The sequence below is a fragment of the Pongo pygmaeus genome, chromosome 14, assembly GCF_028885625.2.
Source record: "Pongo pygmaeus isolate AG05252 chromosome 14, NHGRI_mPonPyg2-v2.0_pri, whole genome shotgun sequence".
In the NCBI taxonomy this organism is placed as follows: domain Eukaryota; kingdom Metazoa; phylum Chordata; class Mammalia; order Primates; family Hominidae; genus Pongo; species Pongo pygmaeus.
Genome location: NC_072387.2, coordinates 27,451,657 through 27,474,185, shown reverse-complemented (window position 1 = coordinate 27,474,185; position 22,529 = coordinate 27,451,657). Strand labels below are relative to the sequence as shown.

The 22,529-nt window shown below is 38.3% G+C and overlaps 1 protein-coding gene across 8 annotated transcripts in view; it reads left to right on the top strand.

The window, feature by feature from the left end:
• ZDHHC20 (zinc finger DHHC-type palmitoyltransferase 20) overlaps positions 1–22,529 on the top strand; it is an 85,905-nt gene that overhangs the window by 34,751 nt on the left and 28,625 nt on the right. For all 8 annotated transcript variants that reach the window (XM_054446297.2, XM_054446294.2, XM_054446296.2 and 5 more), the window contains 4 exons: positions 1,934–2,037; positions 9,372–9,492; positions 20,893–20,962; positions 22,072–22,104. In XM_054446297.2, coding sequence (XP_054302272.1) covers positions 1,934–2,037; positions 9,372–9,492; positions 20,893–20,962; positions 22,072–22,104 — 328 coding nt within the window. The remainder of the gene's footprint in view (positions 1–1,933; positions 2,038–9,371; positions 9,493–20,892; positions 20,963–22,071; positions 22,105–22,529) is intronic.

The window sequence follows — 22,529 nt, the reverse complement described above, 5'->3', positions numbered from 1 at the left end:
CAAACAGATATGGGTTTGAATTCTGGCTTCATCATTTAATAACTAAGTGATGTTGGGCAAAGTATTAAATTCTCTGAGCCTCACTGTTTACATCTGTAAACTAGAATGATACCTTAGAAGACTTACTGTGAGGGTTAGAAATAAGGCATAGATTATATGCCTTCTAGTTGGCTTTCAGTACATAGGAATGGTGATTTCAGTACCTGTAGTCAAATATGGTGACTGAGTAGTCCCACGGTTTTACTAGGATGCACTGGTCGTGAGGTTGGAATTATTTCTTAGGAATTCCACAGCCAAGAGGGAAAAGAAACTATGAGCAACATGTTTTACATCAACCACTGAGATGGATTGGAAGCAAGGAGACCAATTGGCTTTTGCAGCAATCCAAAGAACATAGGCAACAATTTATGAACTATGCACTGGCAGTGAAAAAATGATAATTATTGAAATTATTGAAAAATAATGAAAATAATAATAATGAGTTCACTTGGAGAGAAATTCTAGGAGCTAGAATTAGTAGTATTTGTACTGATAAGCTGTGAGATACAAGGAGTCATTTCAGGCCTGGGTTTCTGCATTGGTCAACTGCGTGACTGGAGTTTCTGTTCTCTGAGATCAGGCATGAATCCAATACAATTTCAGAAGAAAAGGTTGGGTTGCAACAGAGTGGTCAAATTATTATTATTATTTTATTTGAAAAGTACAAGCAATTTTTAAACCAAAAACATAAAGGAAAATAAACCTCAGACCAAAGGAAGGACAGTACTTCAAACTGAATACATGTTAGCTTTTACAAAAGCCTCCTTACATTGTTCTTGGTCTTTCTTTTCTTTTTTTTTTTTTTCAGCGCAGACCAGTGAACACTTTGTCACTTCTTAAAATTGAGAAACACTGATATAGGGAATGCACAAAAAGGACCAAATTTTGGAGAAAATAATTAAAATACCTGGATAAGACTAATAGTAATAATATTAATAATCAGTATTTATTGTGTGCCAGCCATTCTTCTAAGTGTTTTGCATGTATTACCTCATCAGTATTAAGCAGCTAACTTTACTGAAATAAGTACTTTAATTGAAATCTAAGCAAATTATTTGGAGAGTGCAATATGAAGAAGTAATGAATTCTGAAAGTAACAGAAAAGACCTTTGTGGAAGGAGTAGCATTTTATCTGAACTTTAAAAATGAGTAGAATTTCAGACTTGTCTGTATTTATTATCTTCAGTGGGTTTATGGTGCTGCATTACAAACTGAAAAAGAGTTTAAGCATCTGGTAGATAGTTCTTGCTTCTTAAAGAAATCAGTACTGCTTCTTTCAAGTATGTAGAATACAACAAAAAGCTTTTGAAATATGTTGGAATGTTACATTAATCTACTTGGGAAACAGTTATGTTAGATATTCAAAATGGCCAAAACTTTTTCTTGTTAGCCTGTATTGAACAGGAGAATGAAATTTAGGATACTTTTTCTGAACAATACAGGGAATGAGTTATTCAGATGTATTCATCATTTATGGTGATGGTAACTTATTTTATTTACTTTCAGTTGACAGTTCCTTGGATTTAATGCTCATAGTAATAGATTCTGTTTTAAATAATTTTAAGTCATTTAAAATGAACTTTTGGAGAACTTGAAATACAGTGAGTGAAGGAAGTGTTTTAGCTTAAATCCAGCAATTTAATACAATCAAATCTCATCTTAAATCTCGTCTTATAAACCAGACTGATAATCCTTAAATATAGGAACAGAATATTTCTTCATATCTAGTAATGTTTCCTCATGCAAGTAAAGTTTATATATTTGATGTTTCAGTACATTTTGATGTAATTGTTTATTGGATTCTGCCTCCTGACCCAATTATTGTGTTTTAATGTAATGCTTTTTGCTGTTTTCACCTGGATTCAATGAACTGTTATTTGTTTTTATTTACCAGGAAAGACCGTTGTTTACCTTGTGGCTTTCCATCTGTTCTTTGTTATGTTTGTATGGTCCTATTGGATGACAATTTTCACATCTCCCGCTTCCCCCTCCAAAGAGGTAAATTTAATGTTGGTAAATTACCAAATGTTTTAACTGATTATGGAATTTTTTTCCCTTGTGTTACCTTTGTTAAAACTTTACATAATGCATGTGTTCTGTTTCCATTCATAAAACTGCTTGGTTGCTCTGTACTGTGAATGTGAGTCATCAGCCTATTCTCAGATACAGTCCACTGACACAGCATAGTAAAAGTTCAGCAGTATAGAAATGCTTACTATTTTTCTGCCATGCTATGTTTCCTTAAAGACATACTTTATATTACTGGAATAAAAAGTCTTAAGGAACAGAATTGAGTTAGGAAAGTAGAGTTTATTTTTAGAAACTCTCAACATTTATATTTTCTCAGGCATGAACAGATATGCTGCAATTAAAGAAAGTTTTGTGATGGAAACAAATTGTCTAGGCTATTGCTTGCTGCACTTTAATATGACTAGTGTTTCTTCTAATTGGAGGTTCCATTTGGAAAATAATATAGGTAAACATTTATGTGGAGTAGGTTTTATGACCGGTATGTCTCTCTTACCTCGCCATAGCTGACTGAATTCTTCCTTCACTGAAAATTTCATATAGCAAGGTGGTTAAGAATATATTCTCTAGAGTTAGAGTTGTCTGAGTTTGATCTTTTGCTCTAATAATTTAATCTCTCCAAGCTGCAGTTTTCTTATCAAAAAATGGAACTAACAATTGTGCCTGTCTCTGTAGGATGTTTGTAAAGATTGTGAGATTTATTCAGTTAAAACATGTATATTTATTTATTTATTTATTGAGATGGAGTTTCGCTCTTGTCACCCAGGCTGGATTACAATGGCGCGATCTTGGCTCACTGCAACCTCCGCCTCCCAGGTTCAAGCGATTCTCCTGCCTCAGCCTCCTGAGTAGCTGGGATTACAGGCACGCATCACCATGCCCGGCTAATTTTTGTATTTTTAGTAGAGACGGGATTTCCCCATGTTGGTCAGGCTGGTCTTGAACTCCTGGCCTCAGGTGATCCACCCGCCTCAGCCTCCCAAAGTGCTGGGATTACAGGCGTGAGCCATTACGCCCGGCCTAAGCTTTTAAAATAGTAGTGTACCTGCCACATTGTTAGGACTCAAATATTAGATGATGATGATAATGTAAGCGTTTTCCTTTGTGTTAAATTTATCAAAATCATTAAAAATTATAGACCATATGTTTAAAAATAGTATCAACTTCTATTTAACTTTGCAATGAAGAACATATATACAAAAAGTATGCATATGTGTACACACCTGTGTAACTACCACCCAATTCAAGAAACAGAACATTACCAGAACCCCATCAACCCCCGATGCTTCCTTTCAGTCATCCACTTTATAAGAAGCCACTCTCTTGCCTTCTAACAGCATAGATTAGTTTTGCCTGTTTTTTGTATTAAATATAAATGGAGTTTTCTAGTAGTGTGTGTATGTGTATGTGTGTAGTCATAGTCATATGTGTGTGTGGCTTCTTTCATTAACATTCTATTTGTAAGATTCATCTGTATTACGTATAGTTGCAGATCATTTATTCTCATTATTGTTTAGTATTCAGCTGTAGTATGTAACACAATTTATTTACTCAATCTACTGTTGATGAGCATGTGGGTAGCCTCCAGCTTAGAGCTGTTACAAATAGGGCTGCTGTAAACATTCTAGTGCATGTCTCTTGGATAATATATATGTAGTTCTTTTGAGTAGATGCCTAGTAGTAGAACTGGTATATATACATTTAACATTAGCAAGTAATGCCGTACAGTCTTTTGCCTGCTTTTTCTGTTAGATGCTTTTGTTTTAAAAGGTAAAGTAAACCATAAGTCAGACTTTCGTGTTGCTTCAAATATATTCATCAGGCATTTGTTACTAATTAGTCAACTCTTAAAGTTATGTTACAAACTATCCATTTCTTAATCTTGAAATTGAAAAGGACTTAATTTTACTTAATCAATTACTAGTAGTGATGACTATTGAAAACATAGCATGTGTAAAAAGTAAATAATTCTCATTTCAGGAAATAAGAAATAGAATAATAAAAATAATTGGTAGTACTTTTGAGAAGCAGTATAATGTAGAGGTTAAGAATACAGGCCAGGCGTGGTGACTTATGCCTGTAATCCAGCACTTTGGAAGGCCAAGGTAGGCAGGCAGATCACTTTAGCCCAGGACTTTGACATCAGCCTTGGCAAAGTAGCAAACCCCGTCTCTACAAAGGATAAAAAAAAATTAGCTGGGCATGGTGGCATGCACCTGTAGTCCCAGCTACTCGGGAGGCTGAGGTGGGAGGATCACTGAGCCCAGGAAGGTTGAGCCTGCAGTGAGCCGTGATCATGCCACTGCACTCCAGCCTAGGCAGCAGAGTGAGACCATGTCTCAGACAACAGCAACAACAACAGTACCACACGGACTCTGGACTAAAACTGTTCAGGTTCAGCTCATCCTTCTGCAGCCTACTAGCTGTGTTAGCTGTGTGACTTTGGAGACTTTCCTTAGTTGATCCCTCCTCTGTAAAGTGAGGGTGATATTAGTACCCACCTCATAGGATAGCTATAAGAATTGGGCAAATTAGCAATCTATGTAATTAATAATAGATAATTAATATATGGAGTTAATAGTGTATATAAAGAGCTCAGAAGAATGCTTAGCACCTAATAAGCACCATCAAAATGTTATTATTAATTTTTTTGGTGGTGGTTCTAGCATATTGCATCCATTTAGCATTCAGCCCAGAGCTTAAGCCTTTATATCAACTTCTCCTTCATATTCTCCTCTACTCCTATAAGGTCATCTGACTGCCCAAGCCTGTATCCAGTGACCTTGCTGTGGCATGCTCCATTTGCCCTGTCAGAGAACTTACCATCTGGTAGTGTAATTGCCTGTTTACTAATATGCATCACATTATTAAATTTTAAATTTTGTGAGGGCAGGGATATTTACATTGCATTCTTCACTATATCCCTTCCCACACTGTCTGGCACTTAGTGGATTTTCAGTAACTATTAAATGAATTAGTTATTAAATCGTCATGGGCTAGCTAAGCTAAGCTCTAGAGACAACCAAGAACAGGAATTTAAGATTCTCTTTGTCACTGAGCTTACAGTGTGCTGACTGAAGTAGGCCTGTATAAGCAATTACAAAGCTGTGAGTTTGGTGCTAATGTAATACCAAGCTCACAGCTTTGTTAGGAGGATTCTGTCAGCTCAGAGGTTGGTGCTAATATAACACCAAACTCACAGCTTTTATTAGGAGGATTCAGTCAGCTCAGAGGTCAGAACAATGCTTGGAGATCTAGGTCTAGGGGAATTGATTGGGTCTAAAAAGCAAAAACTAGGGCCAGACGTGGTAGCTCACGCCTATAATCCTAGTACTTTGGGAGGCCGAGGCAGGTGGATCACCTGAGGTCAGGAGTTTGAGACCAGCCTGACCAACATGGTGAAACCCCATCTCTACTAAAAATACAAAATTAGCCGGGTGTGGTGGCGTGCTCCTGTAATCCCAGCAGCTTAGGAGGCTGAGGCAGGAGAATTGCTTGAACCTGGGAGGCAGAGGATGCAGTAAGCCAAGATTGCGCCATTGCATTCCAGCCTGGGCAACGAGAGTGAAACTCTGTCTCAAAAATAATAATAATAAAAAGCAAAAACTATAAATCTTTAAGGAAGTTAAGTTATAAATACGGGTGGGATGTCTTTTCTGTTTTTCATTGTTTCAATCAAGTACTTCTTGACCACCCACCGGATATCAGACTGTGCTAGGCTTAAAGGTAGAGACAGACAGTAAACAAATAAAATAATTATAAATTGTGATAAATTTAGAAAAATAACATGGTAATATGATAGAATATAACAAAGTAACAGCTACTTTTGGAGAGAAAGAGCTACTTTAGATAGTATGGTCTAATAAATCTCTGAGGAAGTGGTATTTAAGCTGAGACCTTTATAAATATCTCTTCCACTAAGCTTTTTGAAGGAAAAATCTTTGTTGTTTATTCCTGTATCCCCAGTACTTAGAATCAGACCTCGTATATAACAGGCAGATTGATAAAGACTTAAATGAAGAAATGGTGAGGAAGAGGCAGCATGTGAATAGCTGATAGTCATCTCCCATCACCAAGTGTCATCTTTTCTAAAAAGAAAATACGGTCCCATCCCTTCCCTGACTGTAATCCTACAGAGTTTGCCAATTAGCTGTAAGATAAAGCTCATGTTCATTTGCATGGTACACCAAATCCCTTCATGAACTAAAATCTTACTAATTTAATCTTCATTGCTTCTTCATAGAACTCTATACTCAAGCAGTGTATTGAGCTGAATATACTGTACTATTTTCACATCCTTGTGCTTTCTGTATGCTGTTCCCTTTGCCAAGATTTTCTTTTCTTCTCTGTCTTCCTGAAAGATTCCTGTTTATCTTTCAAAACTTAGGTACACTGCCTTCAAGAAACTTTCATTGATATCTCCCACTACCTCCCAAGGGAGCTTTTATCATACCTTGTAATATATTACTAATGTTGTACTTTATGCTGATTCATATTTTGTAATTCTTTGTTTATATGGCTCTCTTACTAGACTATAGAAATATACTTTTTGAAGTCAAGAATTGTTTTTATTCATCTTTGGATCTCTGATATCTGGGACAACACCTCACTCTTAATTGGCATTTAATATATATTTAAATAGAACTGTATGAACACTGAATTTAAGGCAATAATAGCATTTCATAGTTTGAATTCTGTTCACTAGTTTTGAATAAAAAGACAAACTTGTAGTACTAATTCAAAATTACAATCTGTTTGAATATTTGTTTTGTTCCATTCCTCATCTTTCCTCATCTAAAATTCTGAATGTCTCTTGAAATTTTCATTTGGTTTAAGCTTTTCAAAGTTTCATAACCTTCATTCTTTTTTTTTTTTTTTTTGAGACGGAGTCTCACTCTGTCACCAGGCTGGAGTGTAGTGGTGTGACCTCGGCTCACTGCAACCTCCACCTCCTGGGTTCAAGCAATTCTCCTGCCTCAGCCTCCCGAGTAGCTGGGACTACAGGCGCATGCCACCACACCCAGCTGATTTTTGTATTTTTTTAGTAGAGGCGGGGTTTCACCATGTTGGCCAGGCTGGTATTGAATTCCTGACCTCGTGATCCAACTGCTTCGGCCTCCCAAAGTGCTGGGATTATAGATGTGAGCCACCGCACCCGGCCCATAACCTTCATTCTTAAGGAAAAGTAATGATGTTGAATAGCAGCAGTGAGGCTTGAGGCCTGGGATACTACTGCAGACTAGGAATAGGATAGCCCAGGGAAATCTGTTGAAGTTTTATAAGGAATCTGTAAAATTTGATCAGAACATCTTCTATTCAAATATATTTAACATGTTACCATGTGATTTTTATACTCTACTATGAATATGTAAGAGACACATGTCAGGAAATAACTTTCTAACAAGTTAAAATTCTCTTAAAAGAGAACATGCCATCTTGCAAAATAGAAAAATATTTCTCTGAAAGTGTTCAAGAGGGGCCCAATCTGTCAGAAATGTCTGAAGACCCCTGCTTGTGATGGAAGATTAGATAAGGGACCTCCATTGTCTTTAAGACTTTTTCATCTTTAAGATTATGTGAGTCTTTCCTGACTTCTTACTGTCCTGTTCATCTGTCCATGTTGCTTCTTGTCCCCCATAAATAATTTGGGGGTTTCTTGTCCCATCACAATTTGATTGTGGAAGCTGAGCTAGGTAATCTAAATAGACTCGTCTATTTCCTAAAGTATGGTGTTTTAGTCAGGTTAGAGTAACAATCTATAAAAAGCAAAAACATTTATTTTACACTGTAATATAGAGGAAAATGTACCAGAGTAGAACACAGAAGACCTGTATTTTACTATTGGCTCTGCCAGTAGTTCTGCAATCTTAGAAAATTGCCTGAGTCTCTTAGAATCATAATTTCCTCAACCCAGAGCTCTCTCTACTATGCCAAACTGTTGCCTTGTTTATAGCAGAATACCGTGTTGTTAAGCTAATACCATTAGCAATGATGGGGCAGCAAAAGGAGGAGACATTTTGGTATTTAAGTTAGCAACTAGACGAACTACTCCTTAAACATGGAAAGTCAGGATTCCTTAGGGCTTTTTAAGCAGAACCCTACAAGTAGATAAAAATTGAGGAATTGTATTATTAAAATGTAAAACACAATGAAGAACAAATCTCAAGCCATTGTTTTTTTTTTTTAATTTATGAAATAAAGACTGATAGAAACCTATAGTTCTGGTAACATGAAATTGAGATATAAAACTTAGGATCCTTGAGATGTTAGGATGACATATGAAAAGAACAATTAAACATAAACGAGTACTCTGAAGGGAAAATGCTATTAAGAGAAATGAACCAGAGGCTGGCAACACATGGGAACAAACAGTAAGAAGTAAAAACATGAAACAGCCCTAGGCCAGGCGTGGTGGCTCACGCCTGTAAATCCCAGCACTTTGGGAGGCTGAGGCGGGCAGATCACGAGGTCAGGAGATCGAGACCATCCTGGCTAACACGGTGAAACGTCGTCTCTACTAAAAATACAAAAAAATAAAAATAAAATTAGCTGGGCATAGTGGCGGGTGCCTGTAGTCCCAGCTACTCGGGAGGCTGAGGCAGGAGAACGGCATGAACCCGGGAGGCGGAGCTTTCAGTGAGCCGAAGTCACGCCACTGCACTCCAGCCTGGGCAACACAGCGAGACTCCGTCTCAGAAAAAAAAAAAGAAACAGCTCTATAAAGGACTCCGTCCTTGAAAAGGCAACTATGCTTGCCTTGACACTCTTTCATAATTCTGGTGAAACTAAGTCCTATTGGTTAACTTTTTAAAAGCTAAAAATGGTTAAAAAAAAAAAAAAAGACTCGTTGGCCTTCATGAGACATTTGGCTAGAAGTTAGCGGGACCCCATGACTGTGATTTAGCCTTTCACCCAAAGCAAGTAAATCTTTGGACATTCTTGCGAAAATTAAAAATCTCTTGACAGTAACTTTTAAACAACTAAAATTTTTACTAATGGAGACTATATATTAAGCCTTTCCTTTGTAGAAATTTAATTTTATTTGTGAAAAACAAAGATGGAAAAATATTTAGTTCATGTTCTTTGCCATCCGGTGTGGAGGGCAAATATTTTTTAATATGCCAAAGGTATGTAGTTTTTGTTAAAATGTACTTGATTTATCTGCTTAACAGTTAAGTTTGAAGACAAGTTTTGTCTTCATAAAATAGTTTTTGGTTTTCTTTTTTCTAGATAAAACTTTTTCTGAGCATGATAATTAACATCATGGGATTTAAAAAATTTAATAGTCCTCTTTCCTTTTATAGTTCTACTTGTCCAATTCTGAAAAGGAACGTTATGAAAAAGAATTCAGCCAAGAAAGACAACAAGAAATTTTGAGAAGAGCAGCAAGAGCTTTACCTATCTATACCACATCAGCTTCAAAAAGTAAGAAAAATAATAAGTTTTCCTTTTCAAATGATTTTTAAAATATGCTTATTCCTGCCAGGATATATTTGCATGGTTTGACTATTAAATGGAAACTATGATTGCCATAAATATTATGTGTAGCAACAAGACTTTCCTGTTTCCTTACTGTGGTATTTCAGATGCAGAAATAGATAAATATATAAAAATAATATATAAAAATAATAATCAATATAAATTGTTTAAGGGGCCCACTTTAATATGAATCTCTTCTGTCCTTGTTTTTTTCCCCCAACTCAACTTTCATGGCTAAAAATTTTAATTATTATTCTTAGTAAACTGTCATTTGGAAGTCTGAATTTGAGTATTATGTGTCATCACTGAGTAATTAAAAAAAAAATCTAAAAGTGTGCTAAGAATGGGGAACAGTAAAAGACACAAATAGGAAGAAACTTGTTCAGATGTATAAGGCTAATATTCTGAGAGTCAGGCTGTGAACTCAGGTTGTCTAGTTCCAAAACCCTTGGTGTTTCCTCTGTACTAATGCCTCCACTGAGATCCATGACTGTAACAGCAGCTTCCTGTTCCTAGGTTGTAATCTTTTGACAGGCAAGAGTCTATGAGTGGCTGGTCGTTTAAATACAGGGAATTGTTTTATTTTGTTTATTTAAAAAAATTTTTTGTTGTTGTTCAGGAAATTGTTTTAAATTATGTATTATATACTTCATTAATTGGTTTAAACACCAGGTAATGATTGCAGCTTAACAGTTACTCTGTTTACATGTACGAACTCATTCAGAACTCACAACAACCTTATGAAGTGTAGACTATAGTTTGCATTTTACAGTTGAGGAAACTAAGACACGGCGAGGCTAAGTAACTTGTTCAAAGTCATACAGCCAGTATAAAAAACAACAGGATTTTAAGTCCAGATGCTCTGCCTCTTCAACCCACTAAGTTTCTAAAACTCCAATGGGAAATTACCTTTGTGTAGCTGTGTACAAATTGTGACTCAAGAAAATTTAAAGTGTCTACAGGATTTTAGGAGGGGATATTTGACTGACTGTCCTTTTTTCATAACTAATATGGTATAGGAAAACATGGATTACAGATCAAACCCTGGCTTTTCCCTTACTAATACAATGCAAGTCACTTAAACTTTCTAAGCACTAACTTCCTCATTTTAAGGTAAGGATAATAATATTTACGTGGCTGGGTTAGTGGAAGTATTAAAAGAGACAATATATGTAAAGTACTTAGTATAGCTCTTTGCCTATAATAATACATTTCCAGTAATTTTCTTTTTTTTTGAAACGGAGTCTCGCTCTGTTGCCCAGGCTTGAGTGCAGTGGTGCAGTCTCAGCTCACTGCAACTTCCACCCCCAGGGTTCAAGCGATCTCCTGCCTCAGCCTCCTGAGTAGCTGGGATTGCAGGCACACGCTACCAAACCCGGCTAATTTTTGTATTTTTAGTAGAGATGGAGTTTCACTATGTTGGCCAGGCTGGTCTCGAATTCCTAGCCTCAAGTGATCTGCCCACTTTGGCCTCCCAAAGTGCTGGGATTACAGGTGTGAGCCACTGTGCCTGGCCTATTATTTTATTTCATTTTCCCTTGATTGTAGGTCTTCTAGGTGGTTTGTATCCAGGGCCTCACTTCCTTCTAGTGAATTCCAGGCAACAGGCTTTCATTCTCCCTACCAGGATCAGTGGCATTTTGTCATTCTGTCTTCTTGAAACGCTTTCCTCTTTGTGTTTTTCTGTAGTTTTATGCTTCTGTTTTTGTATACTTGTATGATTGTTCTTCTTCATCCCACATTTGTTGTTTTCTCCTGTGTCTTAACTTCACAATGGTGCCTTACCCCATTTTTTCTGTACTGTCCTTTCAACTGTTACTTTTAGCCTTGGAATTCTAGTACCACAATATTGTGATCATTTGCTTATTGTGCTGCATAATTTGTTTTATTTAATAGTTTTCAGTAATGAGTTACCTTCTTAATAGAAATCACAACAGATAGAAGGATATTAACATACTAGCACTCACCTACATTCCAAACCCTTTCTCGTGTGCCAGGCCCAGGGGTAGATTTGCAGCTGCATACAAGGATTGCACGTCTACAGAGTGGTCTGCGATCTAGCTGCACTCTGGGATGCAGCGCCCTTCCTGTTGTTTCAGAGGAGGGAGCTGCAGACCTCTGCCCAGAGCATCCAGTCGCCACTATCAAGCCTTCATCATTCACCTTGGCATGTGCCCTTCAATTCAGCGTTTGTAGCTCTCACTAGAGCTCCACTCGTGGATTTGCAGCTTCCAAAGGATAGCTGTACTTGAATGGCCTATTATCCAAAGCTTCAAGCTCCTACAATACTGGATTCATCATTTAAAACCTAATATCTTGGAGGAGGGGCCAAAAGTCTGCCTCGTTCACTTTTATATTTCCTGCATCTAGCAGTATTTGTCACATGGTAGAAACTCTCTAAATATTTGTCAATGAAAAACACTACCCTCACCCAAACTCAGCTCTGTTTCTATCCTTGGCACCATCATTCTTCTAGCCACCCAAGAAACTCAGATTTCCTTTGATTGCTACTTTTGAGTTCAATCTGCTCAGTCATCAAGCCTCCTTTTCCTACAAGATCTGTTTGGTTTAATCCCATCTCAGAGCCTGAGTAATTTCACAGCCTTTGCAATGTCAGAATGTTGAGTGGAGAAGGGTAGGGGAAAGAGAAAAGAAGATACTCGTTCCTGATGTTACCACTCGCTTAGCCATTCAACCTTCAACAGATGACTCTCTAACCTTTGGGGTGTCTTTGATCTGTAAACTGGAGAGATTGAACTAGGAAATCTCTAAGGTCCTTTATAGCTCTACTTTTTCTACATTATATGGTTTTACCTCCCTAGTGCCTAACCCAGGCAAGGTGTTATAGAAGGCCCTCAATAAAATATAACATACTTGGTCAATCGGGGCAAGATGGCCAAATAGGAACAGCTCCACTCTGCAGCTCTCAGTGAGACCAACGAAGAAGACAGGTGATTTCTGCATTTCCAACTGAGGTACCCGCTTCGTCTCATTGGGACTGGTTAGACAGTGGGTGAAGCCCACAGAGGTTGAGCAGAAGCAGGGTAGGGCGTCGCCTCACCCAGGAAGCGCAAGGGGTTGGGGAACTCCCTCCCCTAGCCAAGGGAAGCCATGAGGGACTGTGCCGTGAGGGACAGTGCTATTCGGCCCAGACACTATGCTTTTCCCATGGTCTTCGCAACCCACAGACCAGGAGATTCCCTCGGGTGCCTACACCACCAGGGCCCTGGGTTTCAAGCACAAAACTGGGTGGCCATTTGGGCAGACACTGAGCTAGCTGCAGGAGTTTTTTTTCGTACCCCAGTGGCACCTGGCACGCCAGCAAGACAGAACCGTTCCTTCCCTTGGAAAGGGAGCTGAAGCTAGGGAGCTGAGTGGTCTTGCTCAGCAGATCCCACCTCCACAGACCCCAACAAGCTAAGATCCACTGGCTTGAAATTCTCGCTGCCAGCACAGCAGTCAGAAGTTGACATGGGACGCTGGAGCTTGGTGGGGGGAGGGGCTTCTGCCATTACTGAGGCTTGAGTAGGTGGATTTTCCCCTCACAGTGTAAACAAAGCCGCCAAGAAGTTCCAACTGGGCAGAGCCCACCACAGCTCTGCAAAGGCACTGTAGCCAGACTGCCTCTCTTGATTCATCCTCTCTGGGCAGGGCATCTCTGAAAAGAAAGGCAGCAGCCCCAGTCAGGGGCTTATAGATAAAACTCCCATTTCCCCGGGACACAGCACCTGGGGGAAGAGGCAGCTGTAGGCACAGCTTCAGCAGACTTAAACGTTCCTGTCTGCTGGCTCTGAAGAGAGCAGCTGATCAACCAGCACAGCACTCGAGCTCTGCTAAGGGACAGACTGCCTCAAGTGGGTCGCTGACCCCCATGCCTCCTGACTGGGAGACACCTCATACAGGAGAGCTGCAGCTGACATCTGGCGGGTGCCCCTCTGGGAGGAAGCTTCCAGAGGAAGGAGCAGGCAGCAATCTTTGCTGCTCTGCAGCCTGCGCTGGTGATACCCAGGCAAACAGGGTCTGGAGTGGACTTCCAGCAAACTCCAGGAGACCTGCAGAAGAGGGGCCTGACTGTTAGAAGGAAGACTAACAAACAGCAGTGGCATCAATATCAACAAAAAGGATGACCACAAAAAAACCCCATCTGAAGGTCACCAACATGAAAGACCAAAGGTAGATAAATCCACGAAGATGAGGAAAAACCAGCGCAAAAAGGCTGAAAATTCCAAAACCAGAATGCCTCTCCTCCTCCAAAGGGTCACAACTCCAAAGGGTCCAGCAAGGGAACAAAACTGGACCGAGAATGAGTTTGACAAATTGACAGAAGTAGGCTTCAGAAGGTGGATAATAAACTCCGCTGAGCTAAAGGAGCATGTTCTAACCAAATGCAGGGAAGCTAAGAACCTTGATATGACGATCCAGGAACTGCTAACTAGAATAACCAGTTTAGAGAAGAACCTTTGACTTGATAGAGCTGAAAAACACAGCACGAGAACTTTATGAAGCATACACAAGTATCAATAGCTGAATCGATCAAGCAGAAGAAGGGATAGCAGTGATTGAAGATCAACTTAATGAAATAAAGCATGAAGACAAGATTAGAGAAAAAAGAATGAAAAGGAATGAACAAAGCCTCCAAGAAATATGGGACTCTTTTAAAAAAGATTAACAAAATAGACCACTAGCCAGACTAATAAAGAATAAAAGAGAGAAGAATCAAATAGACACAATAAAAAAATGGTAAAGGGAATATCACCACTGATCCCACAGAAATACAAACTACCATCAGAGAATACCATAAACACCTCTACACAAATAAACTAGAAAATCTAGAAGAAATGGATAACTTCCTGGACACATACACCCTCCCAAAACTAAACCAGGAAGAAGTCAAATCCCTGAATTGACCAATAACAAGTTCTGAAATTGAGGCAGTAGTTAATAGCCTACCAACCAAAAAAAGCCCAGGACCAGACGGATTCACAGCCAAATTCTACCAGAGGTACAAAGAGGAGCTGGTACCATTCCTTCTAAAACTATTCTAAACAATAGAAAAAGGGGGACTCCTCCCTAACTCATTTTATGAGGCCAGCATCATTCTGATACCAAAACCTGGCAGAGACGTGACAAAAAAAGAAAATTTCAGGCCAATATCCCTGATGAACATCAATGTGAAAATTCTCAATAAAATACTGGCAAACTGAATCCAGCAGCACATTAAAAAGCTTATCCACTATGATCAAATTGGCTTCATCCCTGGGATGCAAGGCTGGTTCAACATACACAAATCAATAAATGTAATCCATCACATCAAACCAATGACAAAAACCACATAATTATCTCAATAGATGCAGAAAAGGCCTTCAATAAAATTTAGCACCCCTTCATGCTAAAAACACTCAGTAAACTAGGTATTGATGGAACGCATCTCAAAATAATAAGACCTATTTATGACAAACCCACAGCAAAATATCATACTGAATGGGCAAAAGCTGGAAGCATTCCCTTTGAAAACTGGCACAAAACAAGGATGCCCTCTCTCACCACTCCTATTCAACATAGTATTGGAAGTTCTGGCTAAGGCAGTAAGGCAAGAGAAAGAAATAAAGTGTATTCAAATAGGAAGAGAGGAAGTCAAATGATCTGTACAGATGACTTGATTGTATATTTAGAAAACCCCGTCGTCCCAGCCCCAAAACTCCTTAAGCTGATAAGCAACTTCAGCAAAGTCTCAGGATACAAAACCAATGCGCAAAAATCACAAGCATTTCTATACGCCAGTAATAGACAAACAGCCAAATCATGAGTGAACTCCCATTCACAATTGCTACAAAGATAATAAAATACCTAGGAATACAGCTTACAAGGGATATGAAGGAGCTCTTCAAGGAGAACCACAAACCACTGCTCAAGGAAATAAAAGAGGACACAAACAAATGGAAGAACATTCCATGCTCATGGGTAGGAAGAATCAATATTGTGAAAATGGCCATACTGCCCAAGGTAATTTATAGATTCAATGCTATTCCCATCATGCTACCATTGACTTTCTTCACAGAATTAGAAAAAACTACTTTAAATTTCATATGGAACCAAAAAAAGAGCCTGTATAGCCAAGACAATCCTAAGCAAAAAGAACAAAGGTGGAGGCATCACATTACCTGACTTCAAACTATACTACAAGGCTACAGTAACCAAAACAGCATGGTACTAGTGCCAAAACAGATATATAGACCAATGGAACAAAACAGAGGCCTCAGAAATAACACCACACATCTACAACCATCTGATCTTTGACAAACCTGACAAAAACAAACAATGGGGAAAGGATTCCCTATTTAATAAATTGCATTGGGAAAACTGGCTAGCCACATGCAGAAAACTGAAACTGGATCCCTTGCTTACACCTTATACAAAAATTAACTCAAGATGGGTTAAAGATTTAAATGTAAGACCTAAAACCATAAAAACCCTAGAAAAAAATCTAGGCAACACCATTCAGGATATATGCATGGGCAAAGACTTAATGACTAAAACACCAAAAGCGATTGCAACAAAAGCCACAATTGACAATTGGCATCTAATTAAAGAGCTTCTGCACAGCAAAAGAAGCTATCATCAGAGTGAACAGGCAACCTACAGAATGGGAGAAAATTTTTGCAATCTATCCATCTGACAAAGGGCTAATCTCCAGAATCTACAAGGAACTTACATTTCCAAGAAAAAAACAACCTTATCAAAATGTGGGTGAAGGGTATGAACAGACACTTTTCAAAAGAAGACATTTATGTGACCAACAAACATATTTTTAAAAGCTCATTATCACTGGTCATTAGAGAAATGCAAATCAAAACCACAATGAGATACCGTCTCACGCCAGTTAGAATGGCGATCATTAAAAAGTCAGGAAAGAAACCAGGTACGGTGGCTCACACCTATAATCCCAGCACTTTGGGAGGCCAAGGCACGTAGATCACGAGGTCAGGAGTTCGAGACCAGCCTGACCAACATGGTGAAACCCCGTCTCTACTAAAAAAAATACAAAAAAAAAAAATTAGCTGGACCTGGTGGCAGGCGCCTGTAATCCCAGCTACTCAAGAGACTGAGGCAGGAGAATTGCTTGAACCCAGGAGATGGAGGTTGCAGTGAGCCGAGATCGCGCCACTGCACTCCAGCCTGGGTGACAGAGAAATAGAAACACTTTTACACTGTTTGTGGGAGTGTAAATTAGCTCAACGATTGTGGAATACGGTACGGCAATTCCTCAAGGAGCTAGAACCAGAAATACCATTTGACCCAGCAATCCCATTGCTGGGTATATACCCAAAGGATTATAAATCATTCTGTAAAGACACATGCACATGTATGTTTATTGCAGTGCTGTTCACAATAGCGAAGACTTGGAACCAACCCAAATGCCCATCAGTGATAGACTGGATAAAGAAAATGTGGCACATATACACCATGGAATACTATGCAGCCATAAAAAAGAATGAGTTCATGTCCTTTGCTGGGACATGGATGAAGCTGGAACCCATCATTTTCAGCAAACTAACACAGGAGCAGAAAACCAAACACCACGTGTTCTCACTCATAAGTGGGAGTTGAAGAATGAGATCATATGGACACAGGGAGGGGAACATCACACACTGGGGCCTATTGGGGGGTGGAGGGGATAGCATTAGGGGAAATACCTATTGTAGATGACAGGTTGATAGGTGCAGCAAACCACCATGGCACATGTATACCTATGTAACAAACCTGCATGTTCTATACATCTATTTTAGAACATAAAGTATAATAAAAAAAAAAAACATAGAAAAGCACAGATAACAGAAACCCGGTTGAAATGCTTAACTAGAGTCAATTAGATGTGCAGGAGTAAGTAGTATAAGAAGAATCAAGTCCAGGAGTGATCGGGAAATGAGTATTAAACAGTATTTGAAAAAGAGAACATGTACCAGGGCCCGAAAGTCAGAAGGGACCCACCAGCCAGGCAAGTTGCTTAGATGCTGTAAGTAGGTGTAGCCAAGGGAAGCCAGGAGTATTTGATATATGGCAGCAGGGGTTTATGGCTGCCAGGGGGAAATAAATGGTCAAGTGTTGGGCTTTCAGTTAAGATCTAATTTAATTTCCTTTCCTTCATTCTGCTGCAATCAGAATACACAATCTTAACGACTGAGTCCTTAGTGGTTTTGTTCCATTTTACATTGGATGTTTTCACTGCCTCACAGAGTCCATTTCAAATGTTTTGGCTGAAAGGGCTTTTTGCATTTGTGTGTTCTGAGTTCAGATCCTGCTGGTGCACCCAAGCATTATGGAAACAGGGACTTAACTTAGCTCTTCCAATACAGTGATGAGGGATTCTGCTTTTAAAATTTGTAGCATTTATCTTTTTATATAAGGTTTTCATTTGCAGTTGAATAGGTCTCCATATTTTTCCATCATTAGACAAATACTAAAATGGACTAAATAATTTTAAGCGATAGTGGAGGAGAGGGGGTACAGATTTCCTTCTTAGAGAGTGTCAAAGAATATGCTCCCAGTAGTGGAAAAGGAAGATTTTCAGTCTAGTGGCTAAGTACCTCCTACACATTTCTCATCAATCAGAAAACAGGTGCACTTTAGGCACCCTGAGAACTCATATTGTAATTTCAACACACCCAAAATCAAGGGCCCAGATGCCAGCAGCTGCAGCAAACAGGTTTTTCCTCCCTGTTGATCAAGACAGGTGAGTGAGACAGAACTTGGCTTGCTTATGTGATGCGGGATTATCTTGTGACTTGTGTCTTTTTCCCTAATGTGCTAGAGGGAAAAAAATAGCTGAGCTAGATTTCTAAAACGATAGCTCTCTATTTTTAAATGAATTTGAAAAACCAATTAAATTATGTATTTTATTGCCTCTGTATCATATTAAATGAATGTTTTCTTTTAAAGGCTTAAATAAATGAAAATGATTTTTGTTAAAAAATAACATTTATTTAATAAGTAGATATTTGTGTAAATTCTCTTTGTTCTAGAGAAATTCTTATTTACATTATAGAAGTAATACATGCCCATTATTTAAAAAAAAAATTTTTAGGGGCACCAAAAAAGATTGAGTCTACACATCTCACCTGTGACACCACTCATCAGAGGCTACCACCTTTTCTTGTGTATCCTAGCAGAAATGTTTTATATATAACAGAGTATTGTAGAACTATATACAAGTGACAATCAAATAGCTAAATATTAACTAATACAAATTTGGTTACCAGGATAGAGCTTTCTATGAGCTATAGCTTCTAACATTGCTTCAAAATATACTGTTTCCCTGTTATATGTATTAATTGACATCTGAAAGATGTATGAATTTTATTTGAGATAGGGTATATAGTTATAAAAAGAAAATATATATTCTTTTCCCTTTGGAGATGGGAACTCTATTCTGTATATACAAACTATTGTATGAATTGCTTTTTTTTTTTTTGAGATGGAATCTCACTCTGTCGCCCAGGCTGGAGTGCAGTGGCGCGATCTCAGCTCACTGCAAGCTCCGCCTCCTGGGTTCACGCCATTCTCCTGCCTCAGCCTCCTGAGTAGCTGGGACTACAGGCGCCCACCACCACGTCCGGCTAATTTTTTGTATTTTTTTAGTAGAGACGGGGTTTCACCGTGTTAGCCAGGATGATCTCGATCTCCTGACCTTGTGATCTGCCCGCCTCAGCCTCCCAGAGTGCTGGGATTACAGGCGTGAGCCACCGCGCCCAGCCCTGAATTGCTTTTTTTCCATGTAATGTCCTTGTATTTTTCCATAGTAGGGTTGTCCAAAACCAAAATTTCAACAAATTGAGTTTGAAAGATCTAATTGCCTTTTATTAATGATTTATGAACTAGGCCTCATGCATTCTACAAAATAGAAAGGAGCTCCAATGAGCTGGACAGGGAAAGTGGGCTTTAGAAAAGGCTGAAGAAAGTAGAAACGAACAGAAATCAGATTGGTTATTTCCAAGTGAGCCACCGCACCCAGTCATAAATGTATTCTGTATGGAAAATTTTTGTGAAACTCTGCATTGTGTTTCACTGGATATACCATAAGATGGTTAACTATTTTTATAGTTCAATTATTCTCAGTGTTTTAGTAAAAACAATGCTGTAATGAACATCACTCTTCTTTGCTAATCCTTGAACAAGCCAAGCATACTCACACCTCAGGGTCCATTCTCTGATTAGAATCCTCATTCTCCCTGCCAGGCACGGTGGCTCATGCCTGTAATCCCAGCACTTTGGGAGGCCGAGGTGGGTGAATCACCTAAGGTCAGGAGTTCGAGACCAGCCTGACCAATATGGTGAAACCCTGTCTCTACTAAAAATACAAAAATTACCTGGGCATGGTGGCACACACCTGTTGTCCCAGCTACTCGGGAGGCTGAGGCAGGAGAATTGCTGGAACCCGGGAGGCGAAGGTTGCAGTGAGCCGAGATCGTGCAACTGCACTCTGGCCTGGGCGACGGAGTGACACTCTGTCCCAAAAAAAAAACAAAAAACAAACAAAAAAACAACCTCTTTCTCCCTGATGGACATGACTCACTAACTTGCGTCTTTCAATTTCATTTTTCTCATATCTTTCTAAAATTACAATTCCTCAATGTTTCCTTCCCTGCTATCTATATTATCACTGTCTAATACATTGTTTATTTTGTTAACTTGTTTATTATTACTCCCCATTGCTTCCTGTAAAATGAAAGGTCTATGAAGGCATGAACAATATCTGGCACCTAGCAGGTGTTCCATACATTTTAAATGAACATATGTATTGGGCAACAATAGTATATATTAGGAGTTAGTGGAAAACAATTCAGAGTTTTTATTCAAAAATGCATTCCCAATTTTATTGTTTATCTGGGGTAGGGATGGCAGATAAAAGGTGTTTTTTTTTTTTAATAAAGCTATTTCAGAATTTCAAAAACAATCCCACAGGATGCCTTAAAAGTCTAAATTTTGATACTGCTATAGGCATTGTGGTATAATAGAAAAAAACACTGGACTTGGGACTTAGTAAATCTTGAGTTCTGGTCTAGTTCTGCTACTCACCCTGGTGTTTGACCTTGTATGAGTTATTTATTTGCTTTGCATCTACTTTTCATCTAAAAATTGCTGAGCGAACTACATTCTGATGTTCTCTTTTATCTCTTGATATTTTGATTTGAGAAGCTCTCTAGCTTCTCAAACATTTTGGTATTGTTTTAAAATTGTTAGTTATCAATTACCCAGAGTTGTTTATTTTTTTTAGAAAATCAAGTTTTAATGTCAAATTAGTTAAGTTTGTACATCCTTCAGCATCTTCCTTTTACTTCTTTCATGTAGCTATCAGATATTGTGAAAAATGTCAGCTGATTAAACCTGATCGGGCACATCACTGCTCAGCATGTGACTCGTAAGTGTTACTCACACATATGCTTAATATCTAGCACTGGAAATCAGTGATGGGAAAGTGCAAGGGGAAGGAACATTTTGTATGCTTTACACTTGACAAGAACACTTCATCCTCTCCCATTATTTGCTGTGCATACAGGGCAGACAAAAATATTGATAAAAGCTGGAATATACTCACAAGTTATCTTTGATAACAGTTCCTAAACCAGTTAATAGAATTTTCTTGGACTTTATGCTGTCTATGCTTGTGCTTAATATAAGTCCTTGTGCACATGTAAGGAGATAATATGTTGAAGGAAAAATCACTAGTTTGGAATCCCAGATAATCCTTGACTTTTAGTAACACAGTTACTTAACTTTTTAAGTATTAGATTACTCATTTTGTTATTTTTTTTTAGATGATCTGTGGTCTACCTTCATATAAGTATAGAATACATATTCTAGTAGGGAGGCAAATTTGGGGTTTGGTGTTTTTTTTTATTACAAAAATACAGTAGTGCTTATGCATGGGGTAAAATTTTATAGAATATGTGGAAAAATAACCATCTCCAAGCCCATTAGTGTTAATATTTTGGCTTATTTCCTCCTAAACTTTTGTTTTTATGACCTGCATGTGTTTAAAATAACATAGGGGCCATCTGTATTGCATTTTATCTCCTTCAGCTAATTTGTTAGCTGGATCTATCTTATGTACCAAGTACTGTGCACCAGATCTGAATTTTGTTTTTTTCAGGACAGGGTCTCACTATGTCAGCCAGGCTGGTCTCGAACTCCTGACCTGAAATGATCCTACTGCCTCTGCCTCCCAAAGTGCTGGAATTAATTACACGCATGAGCCTGTGCCCAGCCCAGATCTAAATATTACAGTATCATTTGATGTGGTCTAAGGCAGCTGAATATGTTCAGCTGAATTCCCAGTATGAAAATCATGACTTTTTACCTATGAACATTCTTGTGGAAGCATCAGAAATTATCTCTAACCTAGTTTCTGGGTTGATTCTCTTAAGATGTAGTTGTAAAGGGAAAATTTTAAGTCAAAAGAAAATTATGAAAAGTTAGAATTAGAAGAATTTTTCTGCATGGATTTTCTTATGCTTGTTTGTTTCCTAGATGTATTCTTAAGATGGATCATCACTGTCCTTGGTATGTATAAAAAAACAGAAGAAATTGCATTGGTGGTGAGAAAGAGAATTTAGAGTAACTTCAGTATTCCTAAATTTTGAAGGCCAGTTTACTCATAGATATTAAGATTGATCTCTTTACATATATGCATATATTTGTATGTAAACAATTATATTAAATGGTTTCTATTAAAAAATCTGCTGAAATTAACCCAAATAACAATGTATTAAGTATTAACATTAAAATTCCACATTCCTTATGGAATTTATTAAATACAAACATTCACAATTAAGACACCACTTTCAGCTTCCCAGATGACCCATTTCTAGGTAATAATGATTAAGTTTTCTGATTTGTCTTTCTTTGTGTTTCTTTGTTTTGTTTTATTTTATTTTTGAAACAGGGTCTCTGGTTGCCCAGGCTGGAGTACAGTGGCATGATCTTGG